General features: G+C 40.0%; 1 protein-coding gene across 8 annotated transcripts in view; it reads right to left on the minus strand.

Moving 5' to 3' along the window:
- The window catches only part of rap1gap2a (RAP1 GTPase activating protein 2a), an 83,023-nt gene that overhangs the window by 29,400 nt on the left and 28,136 nt on the right, over nt 1-25,487 (minus strand). For 3 of the 8 annotated variants that reach the window (XM_061045834.1, XM_061045838.1, XM_061045833.1), the window contains exon 1: nt 10,615-11,039. The exons of 3 other annotated variants lie outside the window; for them this stretch is intronic. In XM_061045834.1, the coding sequence (XP_060901817.1) occupies nt 10,615-10,748 (134 nt within the window). In that variant the 5' untranslated portion in view covers nt 10,749-11,039. Of the gene's footprint in view, nt 1-10,614; nt 11,040-19,886; nt 20,163-25,487 lie in introns of those variants that run through there. 2 more of the 8 variants (XM_061045839.1, XM_061045841.1) reach the window with 1 other exon arrangement.

A 25,487-nucleotide genomic window follows, 5' to 3' on the forward strand; every position in this document is an offset into this window, starting at 1 on the left:
CAGTGAGGGGCTTAGCCCTTAGTTTAGGCTATAACAGTAGTGAGCTGATCGCAAAAGATGAAAAAGGAAACGACTCGAGATGACACAAGAGGTAAAATACCTTCTGCTGTCACATCATTTGTCTTAATTGTCTAAATTGGTATAAATACTTGACCCGAGTTTGAGCGAGAGGAAAGATATCTAGAGCTAATGCGGTCAGAGGATGAAATAGGACTAACACAATAACAGTTTTTTAATGTGTTTTGAAGTGATGAAATGTGAAGAAAAACACTTGGTGAATTACAAGAAACACTTTGGTGGCTCATCTAAACATAAAAAGAATAAGAATATTTCATACATACCACGGAGTATCAGTCGAGGAGTTGCGGGAAGTGGGAGGGTTCTCTCCATATAAGCTGCTGTGGCTGATTCCTAGGACAGTTCAAATTGTAAATAATTTTATGATTGGTAGTTTGAAAATAAGTTATACAGTATGACAAGGACAAAATAAACAGTAGCAAAAAATGCAAAAATTATTCTCTATATTGTATTATTGATACTATTATCAGTGTGTCCGTTTTTGAATAAAGAAAGAGGAGGCCTGTATTGCTTTTCAGGGCAATCTTTGGCATCATAAAGAATAATAAACAGAAAAAGTAACTTACATTTGCAATTAGGATCAACCCTTCTGAATGCTCAGAGAAGTGAGCTATCAAAAGCTGGATTACACAGAATGACAGCTCAAGGTTTGGACCAGGTTACGGTCACATGCCGATCTACCCTTAGTTACTTAGCGCCCATCTGTCAATCATGTCAGCTATACGCGCCTAACTATGGATAACACATATCATATCAACAGCCTTTTTGGAGGTTGCCGCTTTTTATTAATATGTCTCAACTCATTGCAGACCCATATAACAACCCCTACCAACGTTTGAAATTACAAGAAAATGTTTTGTGGGGTTTTCCCATTTAGCAATTGTTAAGATCAAGCTAATGTTAGCTGGCAAATAATTTACTCACTGTGTGTGCCTACAGTGTTTGTGTGTCATTTCAAACTCTAGCTAATACTAATCTTACAAATGACTTCAAACTTAGTAAGTGATGGTTTTTGCCTATTCTAACTAGCAAAGCAGTAAGGCACTCACCTGTTTATTGTCAGGATGGAGATGGATGACAGTCTGGCAAAGCCAACTCCACTGTCCTTTTAACCATGTGGTCTCAGCTTCTTTTTCCCAAAATGCAATGCAAAAAATACGAGAAATTACTGTTTTCTTTCCTTCACGCAATAATATAGTAAAATATTGTTATAAACCGTTATAATACAGGGTTGTCCTGTATTTAAACATAACAGGATTTTACCGTTGAAAATTCCTTGTAAATTTACAGCAATTCGTTAGAGTGCACAAAGTGCCCAATAGAGAAAGTATGAGAGTGTGTGTAATTTGGTTCCTCTCAAAGAGATCAGGTTAATGAGATGTAAGTGTGCTATGAAACGCGGTGTTAATTCCTTGTCATATCTGTGTCATGTTAAGTACAACAGCCAGTCAGAAAAACATTGACTTAGTCCCAATGACAGGCTTCACTCACACACACACACACACACACACACACACACACACACACACACACACACACACACACACACATACACACACACACATTGTATTTAGACCAGTGGTTCTCAACTGGTCTAGCCTCAGGACCCACCACCAACTCCCTCATGAAAAATCCAAACCCGAATTTCAGATATTTTTTGACCAATCAGAATTGTTCAATGAAAAATGTAGCCGTTTTGACCTCAGACGGTACAAAACGTGACAAAAAAAAGCATGTTTTGAAACGCTTAATAGACTGTTTGACACAGAGACTTTTTCCAGGCACACATTCACGACCCACCGAAAATGGCCCAGCGACTCACTTTCGGGTAGCGACCCACCAGTTGAGAAACACTGATCTAGATGCACCATGTAAACGCTAATGTCAAACAATTAAAGATAGTAAAAGGTTATGAACAGCATGGCTTTTGTCTTACTTTTGAAATGTCAGCAGTACTTTTGTCTGGCTCTGCACAGAGCAGACATCTGAACTGAACTGTGAGACACAGGAAATGGACTGAATCATGTGTGTGTTGTTATGCTGTTAACTAGACTTTGTTTGACTGAACCTGATGTTCTGTTAAATCTACTTTTAGGTGATGGTGTGTTACTAGCGTAGTAAAGATAGAGCAGCACTTCCTTATTCATTTTCTATTTAGCTTATTCATCAATATGTATTGTAGATATACTTTTTATTCACTCAAGAAAATATGCATTGAACTTCTATTCATGACATACTGCTATATTTTTTCATTAATTACAACTATCATTATTACTATTATATATTTATCATCACCCAAGTACCTTCTGTTGATCATTATGGAATAAAAAAAAGTTCTAATGTATTATATGTCTATTTTATTTTGTTTGTTTTTCTAGTTGTCTCCATTTTGGTATTTTTTTCTGCTTTGTCTTAGCTGTTATGCTGTCTTTACTCAATAGTCATCAATTTCTCGACCAGTAGGGTATGAGTTGCCATCAGGTATGTATTTAAAATAGAAGATGTTTGATCCTTTGGCTCAATACTGCATTGCAGTGAAAAAAGTGTTTGCCTGATATCCCCACTCTCTCTGTCATACCAGTGAAAATACCATAAAACCTGCCTAATTCTGTTCCTGTTTCTAGTCCTTCTTCTCCTATATCATTGCCCAATCTTACACAGTCTAACTGACTTGGGTAGAAAGGAAACGAATAGAATAAGTCATCTGTCGAATATTACTGAATATATCTCTTTTCAACCCACCTCAAGTGTACAACCACACCAGAGCAAGAAATGTCCTAAAGAAAGAGAAAAAAATGTGAATAGACCGAGAGCGAGCCTAGAAGAATGAATGAATGTCAGACACATTGTTGAGAGAGACAGAGAGGGCCAGAGAGTGAGGTAGAGAACAAGAGAATAAATGAATCTCTGCCGACTATAAATAGCCCTCTCAGTCTACAGTGCTGGTTGAATCGTCCTGTCTGAGGTGGGTCTCATTTGTTACAGACATCTCACCCATTGTAACCCGAGACACAGCTGACTGACACACTTACACTGCACTCAAAAAACAAAGTGATGTGTGAGTTCAAGTGCAATAAAATACAGTGTGTTAGAGAGTACATGTGCCTCTTCTGCTTCACATCACAAAAAGAAGTGAAAGGCAAAGACAAACAAGAAGGAGTTTTAAATAGGGTGTTTTCAAGGATAGAGCGGAAAACCAGGGGGAGAGGAAGGGATGGAAATACAAGTGAGTCAGAGAAAAAGCGAGAGATTTAGGGTTTGTACAGCCAGAAGAGGGCAGGGACTACGTGGAAAGGAACAAGGAAAAACTGTGTAAGGTGTTCAAGACGAGCAGTATAAAAGGTTGAACTTGAAAAAAGCTGTGTCAAGCATATTTCTCCCTCACAGGAGCAAATGTTCAGAATCTTCTTTCATTTTAATATCAACCAATCAAACTTTATTTGTATAGCACTTTTCATACAACAAATGTATCCCAAAGTGCTTTACATCAACATTTAATCAAACAGCAACAACATGACTCCCTCCCCCACCCCTATCCCACAATCCAAAAACTAAGGTAAAAATAACTAGATAAGAACAGGTACTGAGGAAACGCTATCATTTATTCTAAATGAGGAAACACAGGAGGTTCAAAATGTAATAAAACTAGATGAAATGAGATTCAGTTAAAAGCTCTACTAAAAAGGTAGGTCTTTGCTTTTAAAAATATTTACATTGTGTTCTGCCCTCAGGTCTCCTGGTAAACTGTTCCACAGACGGGGGCCATTGTAATAAAAAAGAATTATTACAATTAAAAGACCACTACCAGAAGACCTGAGGGAAAGAAGGAAATAAATCATTTGATAAAATCACCTTCTGGGAGCATGAAATGAACATGTAAACATATATGATACGAAAATGGAAAGACATGGCAGATTCAATTAAAATGGAACTGTTGGTGATAAATGTGACAATATTTTGCTTATTATGCTTATCAAGATACATATTTACCTTTTCAATTAGGCGGTGGGTGACCTATAGTGGCCTAACAGTGATGTTGTATTTGGTTAGAAAAGGCTGAACTCCAGCTCTTAACAAGGGCCTTTCTTCAGCTCATCATTAAAACACATTTATACAGAAGTTTATGCCTTAAAGGAGAATTTTGGGTTTAATACGCAAAAATACTTTGACAACCAGACAGGAGGATCCAGGGCTCAAATCGCCAATATTACAGTTTAAGAACAAGACAAAAAGAGATGTTAGTAGTTTAACTACATGTTTCAGAAGCTTAGAGGTAATGTAGCTGTTTTCTGAATCTTAAAGCTTCTCAGTAGCTCAGCTGTTTATTGAGCAAATGTTGTGGTGCGGCTCTCACACAAGCTGCGTTTTCCCATAACAGCTGAAGTCTTTGACAGCAACTTCTTACAGTATACAGAACGTTAAGGACGCAGGAGGTGCACAATAAATCAGAAAAGTTTAAACTGAGTGGACAAGATATTTAGCATATTAGCCATTTTTCATGTTTGAAGCTAAAGAAAAGGAATACAATTGAATTGATGTGCAGTCACACAACATATTTAAGAACTCTGTAATGTATGAATGGGTGTGTGCTCTTTTGGACTGCTGCCTGGCTGGCTTCAGAGTCACAGCTGACTCTTTGTGTCAGAGGAACGGGTTGTTGCTGTTACCAGCTGCTCCTGTATTATTTTCTCTTGGTTGTTCAGTCCAAAACATTTCAACAACCCCAAGGACACTTCAGGATACAGTTGCAAAAAACTCCATGATCCAGATTTAAATTACTAGGAAAAGTCTAAATGCACATGTTTTTTTTTTCCATTGAAAAGCTTGTATACTTGTTTCAAAGGAATAAAAGTGTTCTTACTTGAATATCCTGCCAAGGGAGAAAGCCCCACATTTCTTTCTAATTTCATTTTTTTATGCCTCACAGGCGCTCTTCAAAATTCTCATAAAGGCCAAGTGTTTGATCAAATGTTCTCCTAAACTATTAAAATATTTGCAAGACTGTCCAACAATCAATTTTTCAAATTTTCCAAAAAAAGGAAAATATGAAATCGGGGCAGAATTTAAAAAAACACACAAAAAACCCCAGCAAATCAGACAACTGGGACAATTCAATAAAACTGTAATACCATTACAAAGAAAAACAACTGGAAATGAAGATTAAGATCATATCAGATCTGAAGTGCATTTTCTGAAAACAGGACAAAAGGTACTCTATAATATATGTGCTCATGGTTGCAGTGTTCAGAATATCTATCCAAAAGGAAACATTTAGGGCATTTCCTATTCCTGAAAGATACGATGTCAAGGATGGATCTCATCCTAACTAGAGGACAGTCACTTGACCAGATGACAGTAAATAAATACAAATGGTGTTTAATCCTCCATTAAATATGAAACACATTCAAATGATTCAGTTTTCATAGGATGAAAAAAGAACACAGAGGATAGCTTTTTCTTAAATGGATACACATCTTAAGTTTAGTGCTCCATTCAGCAGGATGAAGTACTTGTCACAACATGACACGGGGTCCTCCTCCACAGACTGCTGATATTATTCCACCCCATCCTGGTAGGCTGACTAATAAGTGAATCATCAGCACATTTTATGATGTGTCTGTTGGTGCCATTTCCTTATAAATGATATACACATTCAAAAGTGAAGAAGACTTTATGGGCACCATAAGTGGACTTTGATTTAAAGGTACACTGTGCACCGTCTCTGAGACCCATTGGTTAAAATAATAGTATAAATTATAAAAAATAACGATGTGCACCTCACACAGGATCATACAGTGTCAGTGCTTTTAAAATGCTGTATTTTGATCATGTATAGTATGTATGTAATGTTGTTAATTGGTTGAGCTCCCTTGCCATCTGCAGAGCCTTTTAAGTAGTTGGTATTCAGGTTGGACTTTTGAGATCATCAGATCTGAATGTGATGTTATCCATTTATATAAATTTGAAGTTAGGAGTCCATATTCATGGATTACTCTATTAAGTTTACAACAGTTTAAGATTTGGGAAATATATTTGATATACTTTTAGAATCCATTCCAATCTCGGCTGTGGATCAGAGTCGGTTGTCTCTTAACTGGAAGGTCGGAGGTTAGTTCCCCAGCAACTACATGTCTGATGTGTCCAAGATATTTAACCCCAAGTTGCTCCTGCTGCTTCTTCTCGGGCATGTGAATGTGTATAAATGGGATAGTTAATACTGATGGACAGCAGCCTGTGTGTGAATGTGTAGGTGTGACCTGCGGTGTCAGAAAACAAAGCACTCAAGTCCATTTACCATTCATGACTGTATGTCAACTATGATGGACTTGGCAGCCGATATCTGATGGAATCTGACAAAAACATCTACCCTTGAAAGACTTACAAATAAGTAAGCTTTTTGTTTAAAGAGGACATATTATCCCCCTTCTCCACCTTTTCAAACAGTCCCCTGTGGTCTAAATGAAACATCTGTGCTGTGCTTTGGTCAAAATATAACATGAATCAAGCACCAGAGGAGGTTTGTGACCCTGTATAAACCAGCTCTCTCAGAACGCTCCGTCATAGTGTGTGTGTCTCTTTAAATGCGGATGGGATGACATGACTCCTTTGCTAGTGAGAATAAAAATGGCGGACCTGCGTTAAAGTTTTGCTCTAGGCCAGGGGTGGAGTCGTCCATTGGTGGAGATATCAGGGGAAGGGAGGGTATTTTTGTATTTTTTTTACCAAAATCCCACTGAGAGTTTTAGAGGACAAATCCCTTTCAGTCCATTGATGGAACTTAGAGATGGAATTTTGATGCAAAAAGTGTTTATTTGAGGTTTTCACAGCTGAAAGAAAATTGTGAAGAGACACACAAGGGATATGCATTCAAAAGAGGTGTTCAATTCATAATAGTCCTTGAAATTCTTTTTGATTAGATTTGTTTTACTGGATTTAAAAAAACCCACCTTAAGCGATTACTGTAAAGATATGAGGAAAACAGACTGGAATCAGATAAAATTCTAAACAGATAAACATTTGTATCATTTGAATTGAAGTACCACTTTGCCAATTTACATTTACATGTCTGCAACAACCTTTGCCTGTAAATCCTTTTTACAAATGATCTGGGCTTTTATCATCATTTACCATCTGCTCAGCTCATAGTCTACATCAGGACATTCTCCCCTTGTATGTAAGTGGATCTGTTTTCTTTAGTGAAGCCCTCAAAACACACATCAAACCTTGAGTTTACAGTGAAGGTTAATCCCTCTCTTTGCCACTCCTGTTCCAACTCCTCATACTCAACAGGAGGTGTTGGTTATTATGATCATAATAATGCTTCACTATCAAAGACCATGGCAAGAAAGATATTGATTTAGATCGAAATGATGAGTGAGCTTGGATAGGAGAGAAGATTGAGGTTAGACAGATGAAGGGTAGGGTCGAGGGATGTGGGATGAAGAGTCGAGGGATGTAGGATGAGGATCGAGGGATGTGGGATGAAGGGATGAGGGTACAGATGGAGGGATAAATGGGTGAATGGATGAAGGTAAGGGTTGAGAGGTGAATGGACTGGTGTCAGCTGATGCCAGTATGACTTGAGGAAACCAGACTGGTGGAGACTCTGGGTGGTTAGCCTCCTCTTCTTTACTCTCTGTATGGAGCCCGCCATAAGAGGCCTGATGCTGCTGAAAAGAGACTGTTTCCTATATTTCAACTTCTACTCTATCCGAGTGATGCATGAAGTGTCAGAAAAGTTGTTGCAGATGTTCTCTATTTCTCAACAGTTAATACTTTGCAGCTACAAAAGTAATTGTATCTCTGGCACCAGTATTGTTATTTCATGATGGGGTGGCCCAGAAGAACTACATGCTATTTCCTTTTAGATTTTCAAGCCTTTGCTTTTATTGCAAATCAGTCCAACAACAAAAATGACATTTCAAATGTTGAGTGAAATTTTTATGTTAAAATAAACAATTGGTTGACTTAAATATTATACAACATTTAATCAAGCTAAAGTTTACTGCAGACCTAGTGTGGTGCATTGCATCCTTATACTTGTTGGCATCGACAGCAATGCCGGAGTGTCCAGTTTCATTGGTCATAACACATAAACTGAAGAATGACAGTGTTGCTCCAGCTGACATTTGAGGTCAACATTGATTCTATATCCCCATAAAATGTGTCTTTGAGGAAATGTAATCTGTTTTAAATTTTTGCATCGCTGCATGTTATGGAAACCTGAACTTGTCTAATAAGAATAGACTTGTGAGACTTGTAAAAACAAGCAGCAGAATCTCCGGGAGGTGTCAAGTTGGGCTTTTGACCATTTATAACCAGCAGGTCCTGAGGAAAGCTAGGGCCATTCTTGATATCTCAGATCACCCACTTCACAGTTAGTTTGACCTTTGACCCTCAGGTCGTCGTTTTAGAGCTCCTGTAAGGAAGACAAAAAGACTCCAGGTCTCATTTGTACCAAGTGCAATTAATATGTTAAACAACAATCAGCCATTTGTTGCTCTTTTTGCACTTGAATTGCACATTTGCAGTTTAATGACTTGGTAGGAATTGCCATTTTGGTATGAGCTCTTGACTGATTTTATTATGACATTTTATTATGTTTTATTTGGTTTTATATTTTGTTGTGCAGTCTGATTTTTAAAATTAATTTTCCTTTATGTTTTATGGTAATGTTGTCATTGTGTTTCTTGTCTTCTGTGTGCTCCTGCTGCAATGCAAATTTCCCCTTGTGGGACAATAAAGAATCCCTATCTGAATCTGAATCTGATTCTGAAATACACTGTCACAATAGATTCCCTACACTTGAGAACATTGGTGATGGTAAATGTCTTAAAGGATGCCCCTTTCAAAAACACAGCTAGAAATTGTCAAATTTTGCCTGGATCATTGAGTGACTGTGCAATAAAATGACAGCGGTGGATCATAGCAGCAGAGCTTCAGGATCTTTATGCCATCCAGATATAAATGTACTTAGAGTTAAAAGCCTGAACATGCAAAAAAAAATGCCAAAGGTTTGTGGGTTTATTTGTGTATATCTATGTGGAAATATTGGACTGGTTTAATAAAAAACTACCACAGCCTCCAGGCATTGCTGGGGTAAACCACTAGAGGGCCCTAGGACACATATCAACTGTAAAAACTCCAAAATACTATGCACAGGAAGCTTACTTTTAACCAAACAAGACAACAGGATAAGGTTATTCAATCTTAAATAGGTCACGTTTATGTTTAAGTAGTGCACATACTAAAAGACTTTCAATGAATCTCATTGTTATGCAATGAACCTGTGGGCCGACGAGGACTTTGCCGTTTCCAAATATCTGACACTAAACCAAATAAACACATACACAGACACATCCATACACAAACACCAAGAGGTCAGAACAACTTATCCACATTTTTAAAGTGAGTTACAGTCTATTTTAATGTAACCTATTTTGGTTCAGGCTATTAGAAACTGAGTGGCAAAGTGCATTCAAGGCAACGTATCAGATGTTCACTTGCTCCCACACACAAAAACACACAAACTCACACAGACAGTTTTCTGAGTCTTAACCAATGCCAGCCGCACAGATACTCGCTTGGATATTCCCATGGGTCTTGTTGACTGAACTGATCCACGGAAGCTGTAGCAGTAAGATCATTTTGAAGTAACAAGATGCAGAAAATTCCCTGACATGTTGATTTAGATATTTCTGTGAAAGTTAGGCTGCAATGTTATATAATTCTGCCTGAAGGTCTTTGGCGTACAGTATATAGTTGTCAGGACGATTGTTTTTGTGCTTTCTTTAATGCCACTATAGTTCATAATACATGTATTCAAAAACTGATGAATATTGTTTTTATAGTTGCTGATGTGAGCTGGGTTGTGGACTTATAAAGCATGACATTGTGCTTTGTTTCTCTACAATAGTTTTAATTAGCTCCCCTATTTAAGTCTCCCAGTTGAACATGTGTTCATGCTGTACAGCTAGAACAGCCTTACAGACATCAACAAGTGTCCATTGCTGCTTACAGCTTAGTCTGTTAATGTCTGAGATCCTAAAGACAAACGAGTGGAAGAAAATGCTCTTAACCATTTTCTTTTTTTATTTTCCATATAATTCTCTTTCTCTAATACTTCATACAGCGTCTCTCTCTTATGCCATAGCTTTGCTTCTGTTCTCTCAGGGCCTCTCTATTGCTCCATTGCACTCACTATTCTATTGACCCTCAATCCTCTGTACCAGTCTGTCTTTTGTGCTTGTTATTTCAACCGACTAAGATAAACACACAAATGCATTCAGCAAGAAGCACACAATCACACAGCTAAGCACTCTATTAAAAGGGACTTATAATTAAACTTCAGATGCAAACTATAGAAAAAAATTGCCTCATCACTCTGAAACAATAAAAAGAATAAATCCTCATAGAGTTTTTCCTCCATTCAATAGCTTGACACTTTAAAGCAGACTTAGCTTGTTTCAAGGCCGTACATTATCTATCCAGCAAGCCTACATCATCAGGTGACACAAGAGGACAAACTTCACCCACCCTTCACTCTCTTCTTTTTCTCTTTCTCTTTCCCTTTCCTTGGCTTTTCGGGACTTGTGCAGGAGTCCAATCAGGATCACAGCGGCCCGAATGCCTGCCTTCTTGTTGTGGAAACGCCCCCCGGTTTGAGACATGCTTGGCACCTCTGCTGGTGCAAGAAGGGGTTCAGGTGACAAGCGGTCCAAGGTCAGACCAGCTCCAGGATCCCTGGAGTGCAGGTCCTGCTTGGTTGTTGCTTTGCGGGGATCCAGTGTAAATGGTGGTAGTCCCAGTCTTAGTACTGAATGCTGTCAGGAGTGTGGGCAAATAGTTTCTGCCAAACAAAGTACCTGTTTGGTCTAAGGTAAGAGCTTTTCTGTCAGATATTCTGATAGAAATCCAGACAAGCAATTAAAAAAAGTAAGATTCATGAGCCACCATAGGTTGTCAGATCAAAAAACGCTGTTTTTGGTGTAGGATTCAATAAGCCTTTCTTGTTATCCCAGAGGTCCAGGGTTGCACAGCTGCACTCCAGCTCAAGGTGAACTTCTATCTGCAGTCCGTGCCTCTGCAGAGAATCTGTGCATTGCAGCTCCATTACACATCACACTTCATGACGACAAGAAAAGGCTGCTGACTGCTCTCCAGAAAGACACACCGTGGCACTGCATCTCTCTGTCACATCTACATCTGCCTCCCCACCTTCTCTTACATGCTCTGCTTCTTCTTCATCTGTGTCTGTTACTGCTCTGCTACCTCCTTCCTGACTGCTGAGCTCCTCCCTCCTCACTCTTATAGGCTGGAGTTATTACAAGGACCACCTACACCTCCCCCTCCTCCTCCTCCTTCTCTGTTTGCCCCTCTCCGTCTCTCCCTGCCCTTGTTTTTACCTTGTTAACAATTTTAGATTAATCTTCCTGACCTTGTTCTATCTATGCCTGGTTTTATGATTTCACAGCCACACTACTCAATCTGTCTGAGAAACACACACTTCACACAGGCTCACCAGTCTGTGTGCACATCCAAGGACATTGGAACTTAAATGTTACCTAACAGAATGGAAGTTGAATAAATGAGGCCATGAGAAAAAATAGTATTTGAACACATTTTACATGTCCTCATTTGTGTTTATACACACACTAGTAATGTAATATTACACACTACACCTTCTGTTCACTAGTACTTATTTCACAATCTTTATTGGTATTCTCACCACTCACAAACTGCCTGCAAGCTTTTTGCTATTTTTTGCACTTTGAGTAGTCAGCAGACTAGCAAGCGCTTTACGAGCTCCAGTCCATTTACCATCCTCTCATTTACCTGTGTATTCAGGTTAAACAACTGCTGTATTGATTGATTAAGTGAGTGAATGGTTGGCTAATCTAATGAATAGCAACCTTAATATGTTGGCATTAGATAGCAAAATGTAATATTTCTACTGTGCTTTCACCTACTTTCTTCCTTCAAACAAGCCGGCTTATCATTTACCTCTGTGCTTGTTCACTATTTGTTTCCCTTCAGCTTTCATGCCATGAGTCTGAATAAAAAACTACAAAGTAACAGTCTGGACTAGAAATGACAGTTTATACCTCTGTTTAGATACTATTTTTGTTTATTCAAGTTTTAGGTGATCTGGACAAACAATATAGACTATTAAGAGGCTGTCTGCCTCCATGTTGTGTCTTGTATGTGCTTTCAATGTGGCCTCTGTGATTATTCTTTTCCCTTGTCGCCCCAGTATTGTCTTTATTGCATGAACTTTGGTTGTGCCTGCTCCAATTGTGTGTGTCTATTCCTTTTGCTTAGACCTGTTGTAATTAAAAATGTAATGTATTTTATTGTATTTTACTGGCCGGGGACTACAGCTGGAAATTAGCCGTAAAGGCTATGCTGCTTCTTTTACTGTACAGTTAATTAAAGGGGACTGTCCATGAAACAATAAACAAATAAACTAAACTAAACAAAAAAAGGCTGATATTACTGATATTTATTAATTTCTTAATCTTTAGAAAAAACATTAACATAACCTAATGATGTTATTGTTCCAGCTCATAGACAATAAAAAACATGGACGTATACTTTACTCATTGGTTACTGAAGGGGATTTTTAAAGCTGAATGATGGCCGTCACCAAATTTTAATTCTATCTCAACTTAACTAGGTCAATCAGGCAAAGAATTGAAGCTGAGGCTGGCCTTAAAGGGGTCATATTCTGCTTTTTCTGGTTTTATATGCTCTTTAGTGTGTTTTCCAAGTGTCCTGTGCATGTTTAGGCACATCTATGTACAAAAATTCAAAGTCCACGGAAACGCAGCTTCTCCTTCGTCCTCCTGTTAGCTGTAGCAGTAGCTGCATGTAACGCTCGGTTCTAGCCCCCCTCGAAAAAAAGTTGCCAGTGTGACGTCATTGTCAGTGTGAGATCACTGATCTATGTCCATTGGCTCGTTGTGGCAAGCCCAGCAGCTCATGTTGCACGCCCATTAACTTCTGTAGCACTCCCACGCCGTAGCCTGCGGTAGCACAGTAGTGCTAAGGTGCTAATGTTTTTGCTCCACTCGGAGCCAGAGTGGCTGAGCGACTGACCAATGACGGCAGAGCCGACAGGCCGACCAATCAGATCAGACTTGGCACACGTGGGGACTCTGAACGTGGGCACTTCAGAGTCTTAGAGAGAGTCAGAAGAGAGCCGATGCATGGAGCGACAGTACATGAAAACATACACTTTATTCAAACTTTAGCTATTGTGAACATACTTTAGTAGGTACATAGATCAAATATACAAACCTCAAAAAGGGCATAATATGGGCTCTTTAAGACTCAAGGCAAACAGCTGCAACGAGCCAACTTGAGGTTCTACTGTTTTTTGCACTTTCGCATCGGCTTCATTTTCAGCACCAGAGTTTACTGCTCGCTCCAGCTTCATAACAGTCGAATATGGAAGTGATATTTCTCATCTTGAAAACTCAAGACAATGAAACAAATCATCAAATATCCTCCAACACCAAACATAAAAAACGCACTTAACCTCCTTACAGAATAACCAAAAATATTTTCAAATTGATACTTTTGGTTTGGTAATGAAAATCCGATTCATCGCCTTTATTCTATCTCATTGCACAACTAAACAGCCGGGCTTTACAGCATTTATTTCCTCATCAAGCTAATTTGTTAAGTGTCTTTTAAGGCCTTAATGATAATGTATGGAACATTAAACAGGGTTCTATTTACTTAAAGGTAATAAAAAGAGAAGATATCACTCTGTAGAAACACAAAATGAAATACAAACAACATAAAAACTTGTAAAATAAACAAAGTGCAACTAACATTGCACATGTGAACCATCAAACAGGAGTGTAAATATTAAAGGTTTTTATGGCTTGCGAACATGGAGCGCTCCAGATTTCCAACAAATGATAAAAATAGATAGGCTATGTTTAATGAGACAAAGTGACTGAGTAGACTATGCTAGGAAGTGATTGTTCAACAGAAGCCAGGGAGGAGTTAAGAAAGAATAACAGCAACAACAAGCACAACAATTTACTGGAATGTCCCATTTTTCTCCTCACTCATTGCTCTTCTCTGTGATCAGCACTATGGCAACCAGACAGCTGCCAGAGGATCTGCCTTAAGGACCCCTAAGGCTGTATCCCCTTGACGACTGCCAGAGCGAGGCTCAGTAGATTTTTGTTTCCTGCCCTTTGTGGAGTTTCCTTTGAAAATCTGACCGACACAATATGGCTCTCTTGCTCAAAGCCATCTGAGGATTTTACCAACTGTGTTGAGGCGAACAAGCTGGACTATCACATGTCTCGAGGGGTTGCCTATAAAAATAAAAAAAAACACACACACACACACAGACACCCTGTGCTATTTCACTAGGGTTCTATTGTGCGTCATCAAGGCAGGGGGTGGAAGAAACACCTGTAAGTGTTCGCAGTCAGAAACACAAACACTACTCACTGCCCCCCCCCCCCTCTCACTCAGTCACACACACACACACACACACACACACACACACACACACACACACTCACAGGTGTGATATTTTTCCTTTGTCATAACAAGAGGTGTATTAACATCACTGAGCTTGAATTAACATCCACATGGTGTAGTTAAATGTACTTGTGGATGGAGGTACATAAATGAGGTTACTGTGCAAATATTCAAAGTAATTTATGACACATTTTTAAGACACTTTACTTTACTTTAAAGGTCCCATATCATGCTTTTTCTGGTTTTATATGCTCTTTAGTGTGTCTTCCAAGTGTCCTGTGCATGTTTAGGCACATCTATGTGCAAAAATTCAAAGTCCACGGAAACGCAGCTTCTCCTACGTCCTCCTGTTAGCTGTAGCATTAGCTGCATGTAACGCTCGGCTCTAGCCCCCCTCGATAAAATTTTTTCATTGTCAGTGTGAGATCACTGATCTAAGCCCATTGGCTCGTTGTGGCAAGCCCAGCAGCTCATGTTGAAATTTCCAAGTAGCGTGCTGAGCAACTGACCAATAACGACAGAGCGGATCGGCAGACCAATCAATCAACTTCAATAAATCAATCAACTTTTATTTGTATAGCGTCAACTCATAACAAGTGTTATCTCGAGACACTTTACAAAAAGCAGGTAAAATACCTTACTCATTGTTATGTTACAAAAAGCAGGTAAAAGACCTTACTCATTGTTATGTTACAAAAAGCAGGTAAAAGACCTTACTCTTTGTTATGTTACAAAAAGCAGGTAAAAGACCTTACTCATTGTTATGTTACAAAGATCCGGTCTATCCATCATGAACACTTTAGCAAAGCAGCAAAAGTTACAGTGGTAAGAAAAAAACTGTCTTATTAAAAGGCAGAAATCTTCAGCTGGATCCCCGGCTCATGAAGAAACAGTCTTCACAGGCCTAGACTGCACCGGGCTTGGAAAGGGATAGGGGGAGAGATGGGATAAGATGCAGGAAGAGGGATAGAGAGCAAGGGGGTGGGGGGAGGTAGACCGTCCATCAGCAATCCGGTGGGGAGGGGAGGGGGTGTGGGGGGGTTGTTCTGGCAGGCCGCCAACCCACGATCTTGAGGAGCCTAGGAGAGCTCAAGAGCTCCCAGGAAAGTAGGTGGTTAGTGACTGAGATTTATAGATAGATACATGCAGTAATATGATGTACTGTATATGCACAGAGAGAGAGAGAGAGAGAGAGAGAGAGAGAGAGAGAGAGAGGAGCTCAGGGTGCCAATCAGAACAGACTTGGCCCACATGGGGTCTAACAGTGTGGGCTCAGCAGAGTGTCGCTGACGGACTCAGATCGTAGAGGGAGCAAGGAGGAGCAGTACATGAAAACAGACACTTTTTTAGAACTTTTTTTATTCTAGAACACGTGCAAACATGACTGAAATGTGCCTGAAAGGCGAGGAAAAAATAATGTAGCAGTCCAGAAAATAGGCCTGGCAACACACACACACACACACACACACACACACACACACACACACACACACACGTCTGTAAACACTCAATGCTTGACCGAACAACAAGCCCGCCCCACTGGAGAAAATGACCTTCACAACTGCTGCTGAGTAACTATACTCCATCCCCCAACACATTCAAACCAACCCTCCCTCCTCCCACTTTCCTGAGTTTCCAATCATCCATGCTCTATACAGTACTTTGGTCAAATGGAAATACAGCTCATCGTGACACTTTTATGTCTGTTTTTTTTGTATCTGAATGTGTATGAGTGTCCATATATGTGTGCTACATTAAATTCAACTAGCAACCAATGCTACTGCACTGTCCTTACAAAATAAGAACAAGCTGGACAAGGTTGTTAAACTAGGCAGCGAGATAACTGGGAAGCAAATGTACAGCATTTCTTTCCTGACAGACCTGTACACACTGAATTTAGCCATCAAGATTACAGCTGACCCTCTGCACCCCCTTTGGTCAGAGTATGAAATCTTGAATTCAGGGCACAGGTACAGAATGCCCAGGATGAGGACTAAAAGAGGCATTACATCCTTTGTACCGCGCAGAATTCAGCTGCTTAATAAGAACTGATTATACAGGACGAACTCGGCACTCTGCACTTTATTTAACTTGCTGAAATCCCTCATTGAATCATGTGATGCTTTAGTGTGTTTTTATGTGTTCTTATGTGCTGTCCTGTAAATTTTTGTTTGTATTGTGTTTTTTAGCTCTCTGTGCAAGGCAAATTCCCCTAGGGGCAATAAAGGTTTCATTCATTCATGCTGGGCAAGAAAGGTGAAGTGACCTTTGTTAATAGAGAAACAAGGTCAACATGGTAAATGGACTTAAACTTGTAGCGCTTTTCTAGTCTTCTGACTACTCAAAGTGCTGATTAAGGACACATCGGACATGTGGCTGCAGGAGCTGGGGATCGTCCTACTCAACTACTGATACACAGCCGCCCTAAATGGAAATGTCAGAGGTGCCATAAAGGTGACTGGTTAGGTATTCAGGATGCTTTGTTTTTGATACTACAACTTTATTAAATGTGATCAAGATTATTGAGCTTCTTGAAATTGCATCTCCTGCCTTCCTTGAGTGAAACAAACCTGAATACCTGTTAGGTTCTAGTATCGACTTAAGGTAATTGCTAATTACCTGAGGAGGCATTGTCTAGTTTTTTGAGTCACTCCTTTACAATTGAACAAAGCCCATATAATAACCCCTCATTTAACTGGTACATGTATTATACTGTATTACAAAGGGCTTTTCAACTCTTTTGTCAATATAAAGTGCTGTTCACAATATGTGGCATTCACCCATTCATAAACACATTCAAATACTGAAGGTGGACTAATGGGTCTTATTCATCAATATTCACACACTGCTGGCTATGCCCCCAGTGCCTTATCCAAGAACACTTGGACATCTTGGTTTTCTCTAAATGCTTTGTAGTCAATATAAAGAATATTTACTATATGAGAAAGGTATTTTCCCAGTCCTCCTTGACAGCTGTTATTAAATTTAAAAGCGCCATAATTTACTGCTGTACCATATAAGCCAGAGAGTAGCAAACAAAGAATAAATGTGGGTTATTGAGGAGTTTTACTGCAGCATGCTCTCTGTTCCTCTTATGCCAAGGTAACAGAAGTGAATTATTACACTGAGGCAGCGAAATTATGTAAATATCATTTATGTACACAAAAGTCTCAAGCACACATGGAAATTGACGAGCATGTACCCACACTCAGTTGATACAGGATAATATATATTATGAAGTGACATGGGAAGCAATGAGATCAGCTCAGTGGTGTTCAACAAACATGACCTCAATGAGCACCAATGGAAGATATACCATTTTTGACCCGCAAGCTTTTGTAGGTTTTTCTTTATTTTTTCACTGCATGAAGTCTCAGAGAATTAGCACTAAACAGTTTCCATCATTTTTTTACTTAGAATTTATTGTCTTTAATCTCATCATTTGTTTTTTATTAAGCCTTCATTGCCCTGTTTTGGTTAACTTGCAGTGCTTACATGAAATCATAAGGAAATTATGGTATAAGGAAGTAAACATAACTGGAAAGGGTAAATATACTCACCATGCACTATGAACCTCATGGCTGATAGAAAAACTGGTGAATGTAGCATTTAGCAGCTTGACCCACAAACCTCATGTAGATGTTGCGAGTGACTTATACACATCAGAAAATAGTTCAATTGGTCTCCATTACTAATCCTGCTTTAAATGTACTGTATATGTAAAAAGCAATTTTTTGTGACGACAATGTATCAATACTGTGGAAACACGTTTTTTTACAGCCCTGTTGAGGCCTCCAAAAAGCCATTACTTCAGGCTTTCCCTTTTTAACTAAGAATCTTTCACTCTCATCTTCAAGGGTTTTAATTAAACGTAATCTAACTTCATCAGCCGGCTCACTCTGACATACTGTATATATCCATTGCCAAATAAGGCAAAAACTCAGGCAGAATTTCAAGACACACAGGACTAACCTATCAAAAATCTCAAGTGAATACAATACACTTTCTCTTAAACAGGAACTATATGACAGACCTTACACAACAGTGCAAGAGAGATGCACGAGTGTGTGTGATTATACATGTATCTCACTGAGCCTGGAGCCTTGCTGAGTCGGCAAAATAAGACACCATGTGTTGGTAAGGAAGTGACAGATGGAGAAGGAGGACAGGAGAGGGATAGACAGGACAGGTGGCGTGTGATTGCACATTTTCATACACACATTGGCCCAACCTTAAAAGGACGAGGTGAGAATATCTGTTAAAGGTTATGTGTTGTTACATGTTATAGTACAACACCTAAAGATAAAACTGTTCCTCATATGTCCCAGCCATAACCACAAAGGGTCACTCCTGCAAGAGGCCATTGAAACTTAGAACCAAAACAATAAAATATGTAAATAACTAAACTTACATTTATTTATCTTTAAAGGGATAGTTCTGTATTTTTGAAGTTGGGTTGTAGGAGAAGCTCCGCCCCCTTTACTGAGAAACTGGTCGGCTTGCCAGTGTAGAAGATAAGCAGTACATAGCTGCAGGTTATAAACACTGTCTGCACTTTACCATCAGCAAGCCACTTGGATTTAGCACTAATTAGTGGCACCAGATAAATGTACATCCGCCTCATCATTTACAAGATCTGGATCCCATAATTGCAAGATCCAGATCTCATAATTGCCAAAATGGTAATTGCAGATGGTGAGCTGCATCCCAACCTTCAACTGTAAAATACATGGCATAGTGGCACATCCTAGGCAAAGTGAAATGCATTTAATGAAGATGTTTACAATTACAGAATTAAATATAAGTGGAACTAATCAAAGGTAAAAAAAAGTTGATCTATTGTAATTCATATTTTTATTTGCTTGGAATGGAATAACAGATGAAAGATAAGTCAGTGTAGATATCAAGTTTTGCACTAACTGAACAGTGTTTGACATGGTAACTGCAGAAAGAATAGACAGGACCATCTGACTCAACACCGAGGGCTCACATGGCTCTGAGAGATAATGACAGTTAACACATAAACATAAACACACAATGCTATGTGACAAGCGGGGCTGCAATATTGGCAAGTTATAACACATACATTTACGCACACGCGCGCACACGCGCGCACACACACACACACACACACACACACACGCTCCCTTGCTAACAGCAGTGTACTTTCCCTGGGACCCAGCGCTGAGAAATAAGGCGATAAACTAAAGAGGAAATAGTAATAAAACTGTCTTTGAGAGTGTGTGTGTGTGTGTGTTTGTCCATGGGTGTGAGTGTGTATATGTGTTTTTTGTTTGTACCATCAGGGCCAGTGAGCAATCCTGTGAGATTCAGAGCATAACGGGGAAGCAGAGGAAAACAGGTTATATTCTAGCACCCCCTATGCCTCCCCCCAAAGCAAACATTCACTACACACAAAACACAGAGCCCAGACACATATTTCAAACTGCTGTCTCGTCCCCGGAGCATCCAAAGTGGGGCCTGATGTATGATTTGTCAGCAGGACAATTGGTGTCTAGTCACCATAGGCTGCAGCACAGACAGCAGAGACAGCTGGCGCCCTATGCCATGGCTGTCTGCATTGAGAAGAAAGTACAGAAGGTATAGGCTACATGCTGTATAATATCAATTCATTCTCAACAACTATAATATGTAATTTGTCTTTTAGCATTCAGAAATGACAAAAAAAATCAGTCTATTAAAGGCTGAATGTGCGACATTTTACACTTAAATATAATAGAAATCAAGTATATCCTCTGAAAAAAACTATGTGAGTCATGACTGTCTACAATGAGTGTAACACCCGAGTCCCACTGTCTGTGATGTTTTCAGAGTTTTCAGAGTCCTATCTTCAGTTTGTTTACATCGCCGGGACGGCCGGCTGACTCCTCCCCTCGTGTATAAAAGTTGTTTAATTGAGGGACTAGAGAAAAGAAGAATAACATACTGTACTCACTGATTAACTGTGTTTCTAGATCACGCTCATTTCAGGTAAATTTACATGCAGTGTGAAGATACGAGCATAATAAAGATCGCTATCATTAGCATGCTAACACAACAATGCAGCGCGAGTTGTTTTGGTTTCATGCTGGTGCTCAAGGGTGACATCTACTGGATCAAAAAGTTACATATTCTTCGTTTAATGTACTTACTTAATGTAACAGAACAACATATGTTTTCTCTTTATCCATCCATGGCCAAGCATGGCCTCAGGTCCTGCCTTCTCATTTGTTCTTATAAGGCACATTTTTTTTATTCTACCTGCATTAGCAGTTTGATATTTTACTTACATACTTATTCTATCTTGCCAATAATGCCCACATCCTGGTATCTTAGATTGGAGGAAACAGGGGGACTTGCTCTGTCTCAAAAATCCAAATCCAAATTTCTTCAAACCATACTAAAAACAATGTTTGTTACAGTTTATTCATTAAACATTCAAATTTGAGCCCTCCTCCTGGGCTTATCACCACCAAAAGTGCATGCCCATTGCATGGTTGAGGTGGTGTCCAGCACATGATGTGGGCTTCATAGATAACTGGCAGTCTTTTTGGGGAAAACCTGGTCTGCTAGCTAGAGACGGCATCCATCCCACTTTGGACGGTGCAGCTCTATTATCTAGAAACATAGCAGAGGTTATTAGTCCAAAACCCTGACAACAACACAGAGTTCAGACCAGGAGGCAGAGCTGCAGTCTTACACTTAGATCTGTCTCCCAGTCACTATAGCTGTAATTCTGAATCGAACTGTAGTTATACTATAGGTACTGTGTCTGTCCCCCGGCCCAGACCCGTTTTTATAAGTCATTCAAACGGCGTGAATCATCAGAATCTGATTAGAATCAAAACTACGAATACGATTTTGCTACAAGATCGGAGGATTCACTGCGGACTTTTGAACATTAGGTCCTTAGCATCCAAGTCTCTTTTAGTGAATGATCTGATATCAGATCAGCATATTGATTTACTTTGTTTAACTGAAACCTGGCTGTGTCGAGATGAATATGTTAGTTTGAATGAATCCACTCCTCCCAGTCATTTTTGTACTCATATACCTCGAGACACTGGACGAGGTGGTGGAGTAGCAGCTATTTTTAATTCCAGTCTTTTAGTTAACCCTCGACCAAAGCTGAATTTTTCTTCTTTTGAAAGCCTTGTTCTTAGTCTTCCACATCCAGTCTCAAGAACCTTTCAGCCAGTTCTAGTTGCTGTAGTTTACCGCCCTCCTAGCCCATATTCTGAGTTTCTATCTGAATTTGCAGAATTTTTTATCAGATTTAGTCCTTAGCAGTGATAGAATAATTGTTGTAGGTGACTTCAATATCCATGTGAATGTTGAAAATGATAGCCTGAGCACAGCTTTCATGTCACTATTAGACTCTATTGGTTTCACCCAGGGTGTAAACGAACCTACTCATCGTTTTAACCACACCCTGGATCTTGTTTTAGCTTATGGAATTGAAATCCAAAACCTTACAGTTTTCCTAGAAAATCCTCTTCTATCAGACCATTTCCTTATTACTTTTGACTTTGTCCTACCAGAATTACCTCTGCCTGGAAGAGGTGTGCTCTCTAGAAGTTTGTCGGATAGTGCTGTGGCTAGATTTAAGGAAGCTATTTCAGTTTTTGATTCAGTACCGTGTTTTAACCCAGTTGGAAACTCTTACGATAGCTTTAGTCCCTCTCAGCTAGATCAGTTTGTTGATAGTGCAGTGGATTCGCTGAGAGTTACTCTGGATTCGATTGCTCCCCTGAAACAGAAGGTTGTCAAGCAGCGGAGAGTGGCTCCATGGTTCAACTCAGAAACCCGTACTCTAAAACAATCGTTGCGGAATTTTGAAAGAATATGGCGCTCGACCAAAACGGTAGAATCTCGTTTTTTCTGGCAGGATAGTCATAGAAGATATATGAAGGCTCTACGTCATGCCCGAGCTGCCTGCTACTCCTCTCTAATCGAGGAAAACAAAGGCAATCCTAGATACCTTTTCAGCACTGTAGCCAGGCTGACAGAGATTCATAGCTCCATTGAGCCTTGTATTCCTCTAGCCCTCAGCAGTAATGATTTCCTTAGCTTTTTCAACAACAAAGTTCTAGACATCAGAGACAAAATTGGTAACCTCCTGCCCTTACCTGGTGCGGATACGTCTGATACGGCAGAGACAGTTCCAGGACCAGATATTAGTCTCGACTGTTTTTCTCCAATCGACCTTTCAGAGCTAAATTCCATTTTTTCTGCATCGAAACCGTCAACCTGTATTTTGGACCCAGTCCCAACCAAGCTGTTTAAGGAAGTCTTTCCCTTAGTTAGCAACTCCATATTAGATATGATCAATATGTCTTTACTGGCAGGCTATGTACCACAGGCATTTAAAGTAGCGGTAATCAAACCTCTACTTAAAAAGCCTACTCTGTACTCAGGTACTCTGGCTAATTACAGGCCTATATCCAACCTTCCTTTTTTCTCGAAGATCCTGGAGAAGGTGGTAGCTAAACAGCTGTGTGACTTTCTCCATGACAACAGTTTATTTGAGGAGTTCCAGTCAGGTTTTAGAGTCCACCATAGCACTGAGACTGCACTAGTTAGAGTTACAAACGATCTACTTCTAGCCTCAGACAGGGGACTTCTGTCTGTGCTCGTCTTGTTAGATCTTAGTGCTGCTTTTGACACCATTGACCATCGGATCCTGTTGTACAGACTGGAGCATTTGCTTGGAATTACAGGGACTGCTTTAAGTTGGTTTGAATCCTACTTATCAGACCGATCTCAGTTTGTACATGTTAATGCTGAGTCCTCTATGCACACTAAAGTTTGCCATGGAGTCCCACAAGGTTCAATGCTTGGACCAATTCTTTTTACATTATATATGCTTCCTCTGGGAAATATTATGAGGAAACACTCCATACAGTTTCATTGTTATGCAGATGATACGCAGCTTTATGTATCAATGAAGCCCAATGGTACCAGTCAGTTATGTCAGCTAGAAACATGCCTTAAGGATGTTAGGACCTGGATGACCAGAAATGTTTTGCTACTTAACTCAGACAAGACTGAAGTTATTGTGCTAGGCCCTAAGAACCTCAGAGAGACTTTTTCTAGTGATTTGACTGTCCTTAGTGACATCAGCCTGGCATCTAGCACCGCTGTTAGGAATCTAGGAGTTCTTTTTGATCAAGATATGTCTTTTAGCTCTCACATCAGTCAAGTTTCAAGAACAGCCTACTTTCACCTTCGTAATATATCTAAGATCAGGAATATCCTGTCGCAAAATGATGGAGAAAAACTAGTTCATGCATTTGTTACCTCCAGACTGGATTATTGTAACTCTCTTTTGTCAGGGTGCTCTGGCAAATCTCTAAAGACTCTTCAACTGGTCCAGAATGCTGCAGCTCGTGTACTGACCAGAACCAGGAAATGGGACCACATCACTCCTGTCCTGGCTTCTCTGCACTGGCTCCCTATACAGTCTAGAATAGAATTCAAGATCCTTCTTCTCACCTACAAAGCTCTAAATGGCCAGGCACCATCTTACCTGAAGGAGCTACTAGTGCCGTACTGTCCCTCGAGAGCGTTGCGGTCCCGGATTGCAGGCCTGCTGGTGGTACCTACAGTCTCCAAGTGTACTATGGGGGGTACAGCCTTCAGTTATCGGGCTCCTCTCCTCTGGAACCGCCTTCCAGCCGGGGTCTGGGAGGCAGACACAGTCTGTATTTTTAAGAATAGACTTAAAACTTTACTTTTTGATAAATCTTGCTCTTAGTTATGCTGCTATAGGCTTAGACTACCGGGGGAACTGGCACCCTGAGCTCCTCTCTCTCTCTCTCTCTCTCTCTCTCTGTGCATATACAGTACATCATATTACTGCATGTATCTATCTATAAATCTCAGTCACTAACCACCTACTTTCCTGGGAGCTCTTGAGCTCTCCTAGGCTCCTCAAGATCGTTGGTTGACGGCTTGCCAGAACAACCCCCACCCCACCACTACCCCCTCCTCACCGGATCGTTGGTTGGCGGCCTGCCAGAACAACCCCCCCACACCCCCTCCCCTCCCCACCGGATTGCTGATGGACGGTCTACCTCCCCCCACCCCCTTGCTCTCTATCCCTCTTCCTGCATCTTATCCCATCTCTCCCCCTATCCCTTTCCAAGCCCGATGCAGTCTAGTCCTGTGAAGACTGTTTCTTCATGAGCCGGGGATCCAGCCGAAGATTTCTGCCTTTTAATAAGACAGTTTTTTCTAACCACTGTAACTTTTGCTGCTTTGCTAAAGTGCTCATGATGGATAGGCCGGATCTTTGTAACATAACAATGAGTAAGGTCTTTTACCTGCTTTTTGTAACATAACAATAAGTAAGGTCTTTTACCTGCTTTTTGTAACATAACAATAAGTAAGGTCTTTTTACCTGCTCTTTTGTAATGTTAACAGACAAAGAGTAAGGTATTTTACCTGCTTCTTGTAAAGTGTCTCCAGATAACACTTGTTATGAGTTGACGCTATACAAATAAAAATTGATTGAATTGAATTGATGGTTAGCTTGTACATTTACTGCTTGTACCTACTAGAACACGCTCAGGTGTTTGGCCCCTGCCTGTCCAACACAAAACAGGCCAACTAAATGATCACAGGTAAAAGTCAAACCAAGGTTCAACTGCGTTTTGTAACCAACTTTTGTCTGCTTGGCACAATACCAGTGTTCACAATATTCATCTGTTTGACCGGCGTCCCATCACTGAATTTCATCAACTGACAAACTCCCCTACGCGCTGTTATGGGCTGGGGGAAACACATCTAATCCCGGCCCACAAACCCAAAACATCCATATACAGCCAGAGAGGACAGGGTCTCTGCAGACACATCCACTAACACACAATGTAAATGATGATAAGCAAGATAACTTGTGT

The sequence above is a fragment of the Labrus mixtus genome, chromosome 9, assembly GCF_963584025.1.
Source record: "Labrus mixtus chromosome 9, fLabMix1.1, whole genome shotgun sequence".
NCBI classification, from domain to species: Eukaryota; Metazoa; Chordata; class Actinopteri; order Labriformes; family Labridae; genus Labrus; species Labrus mixtus.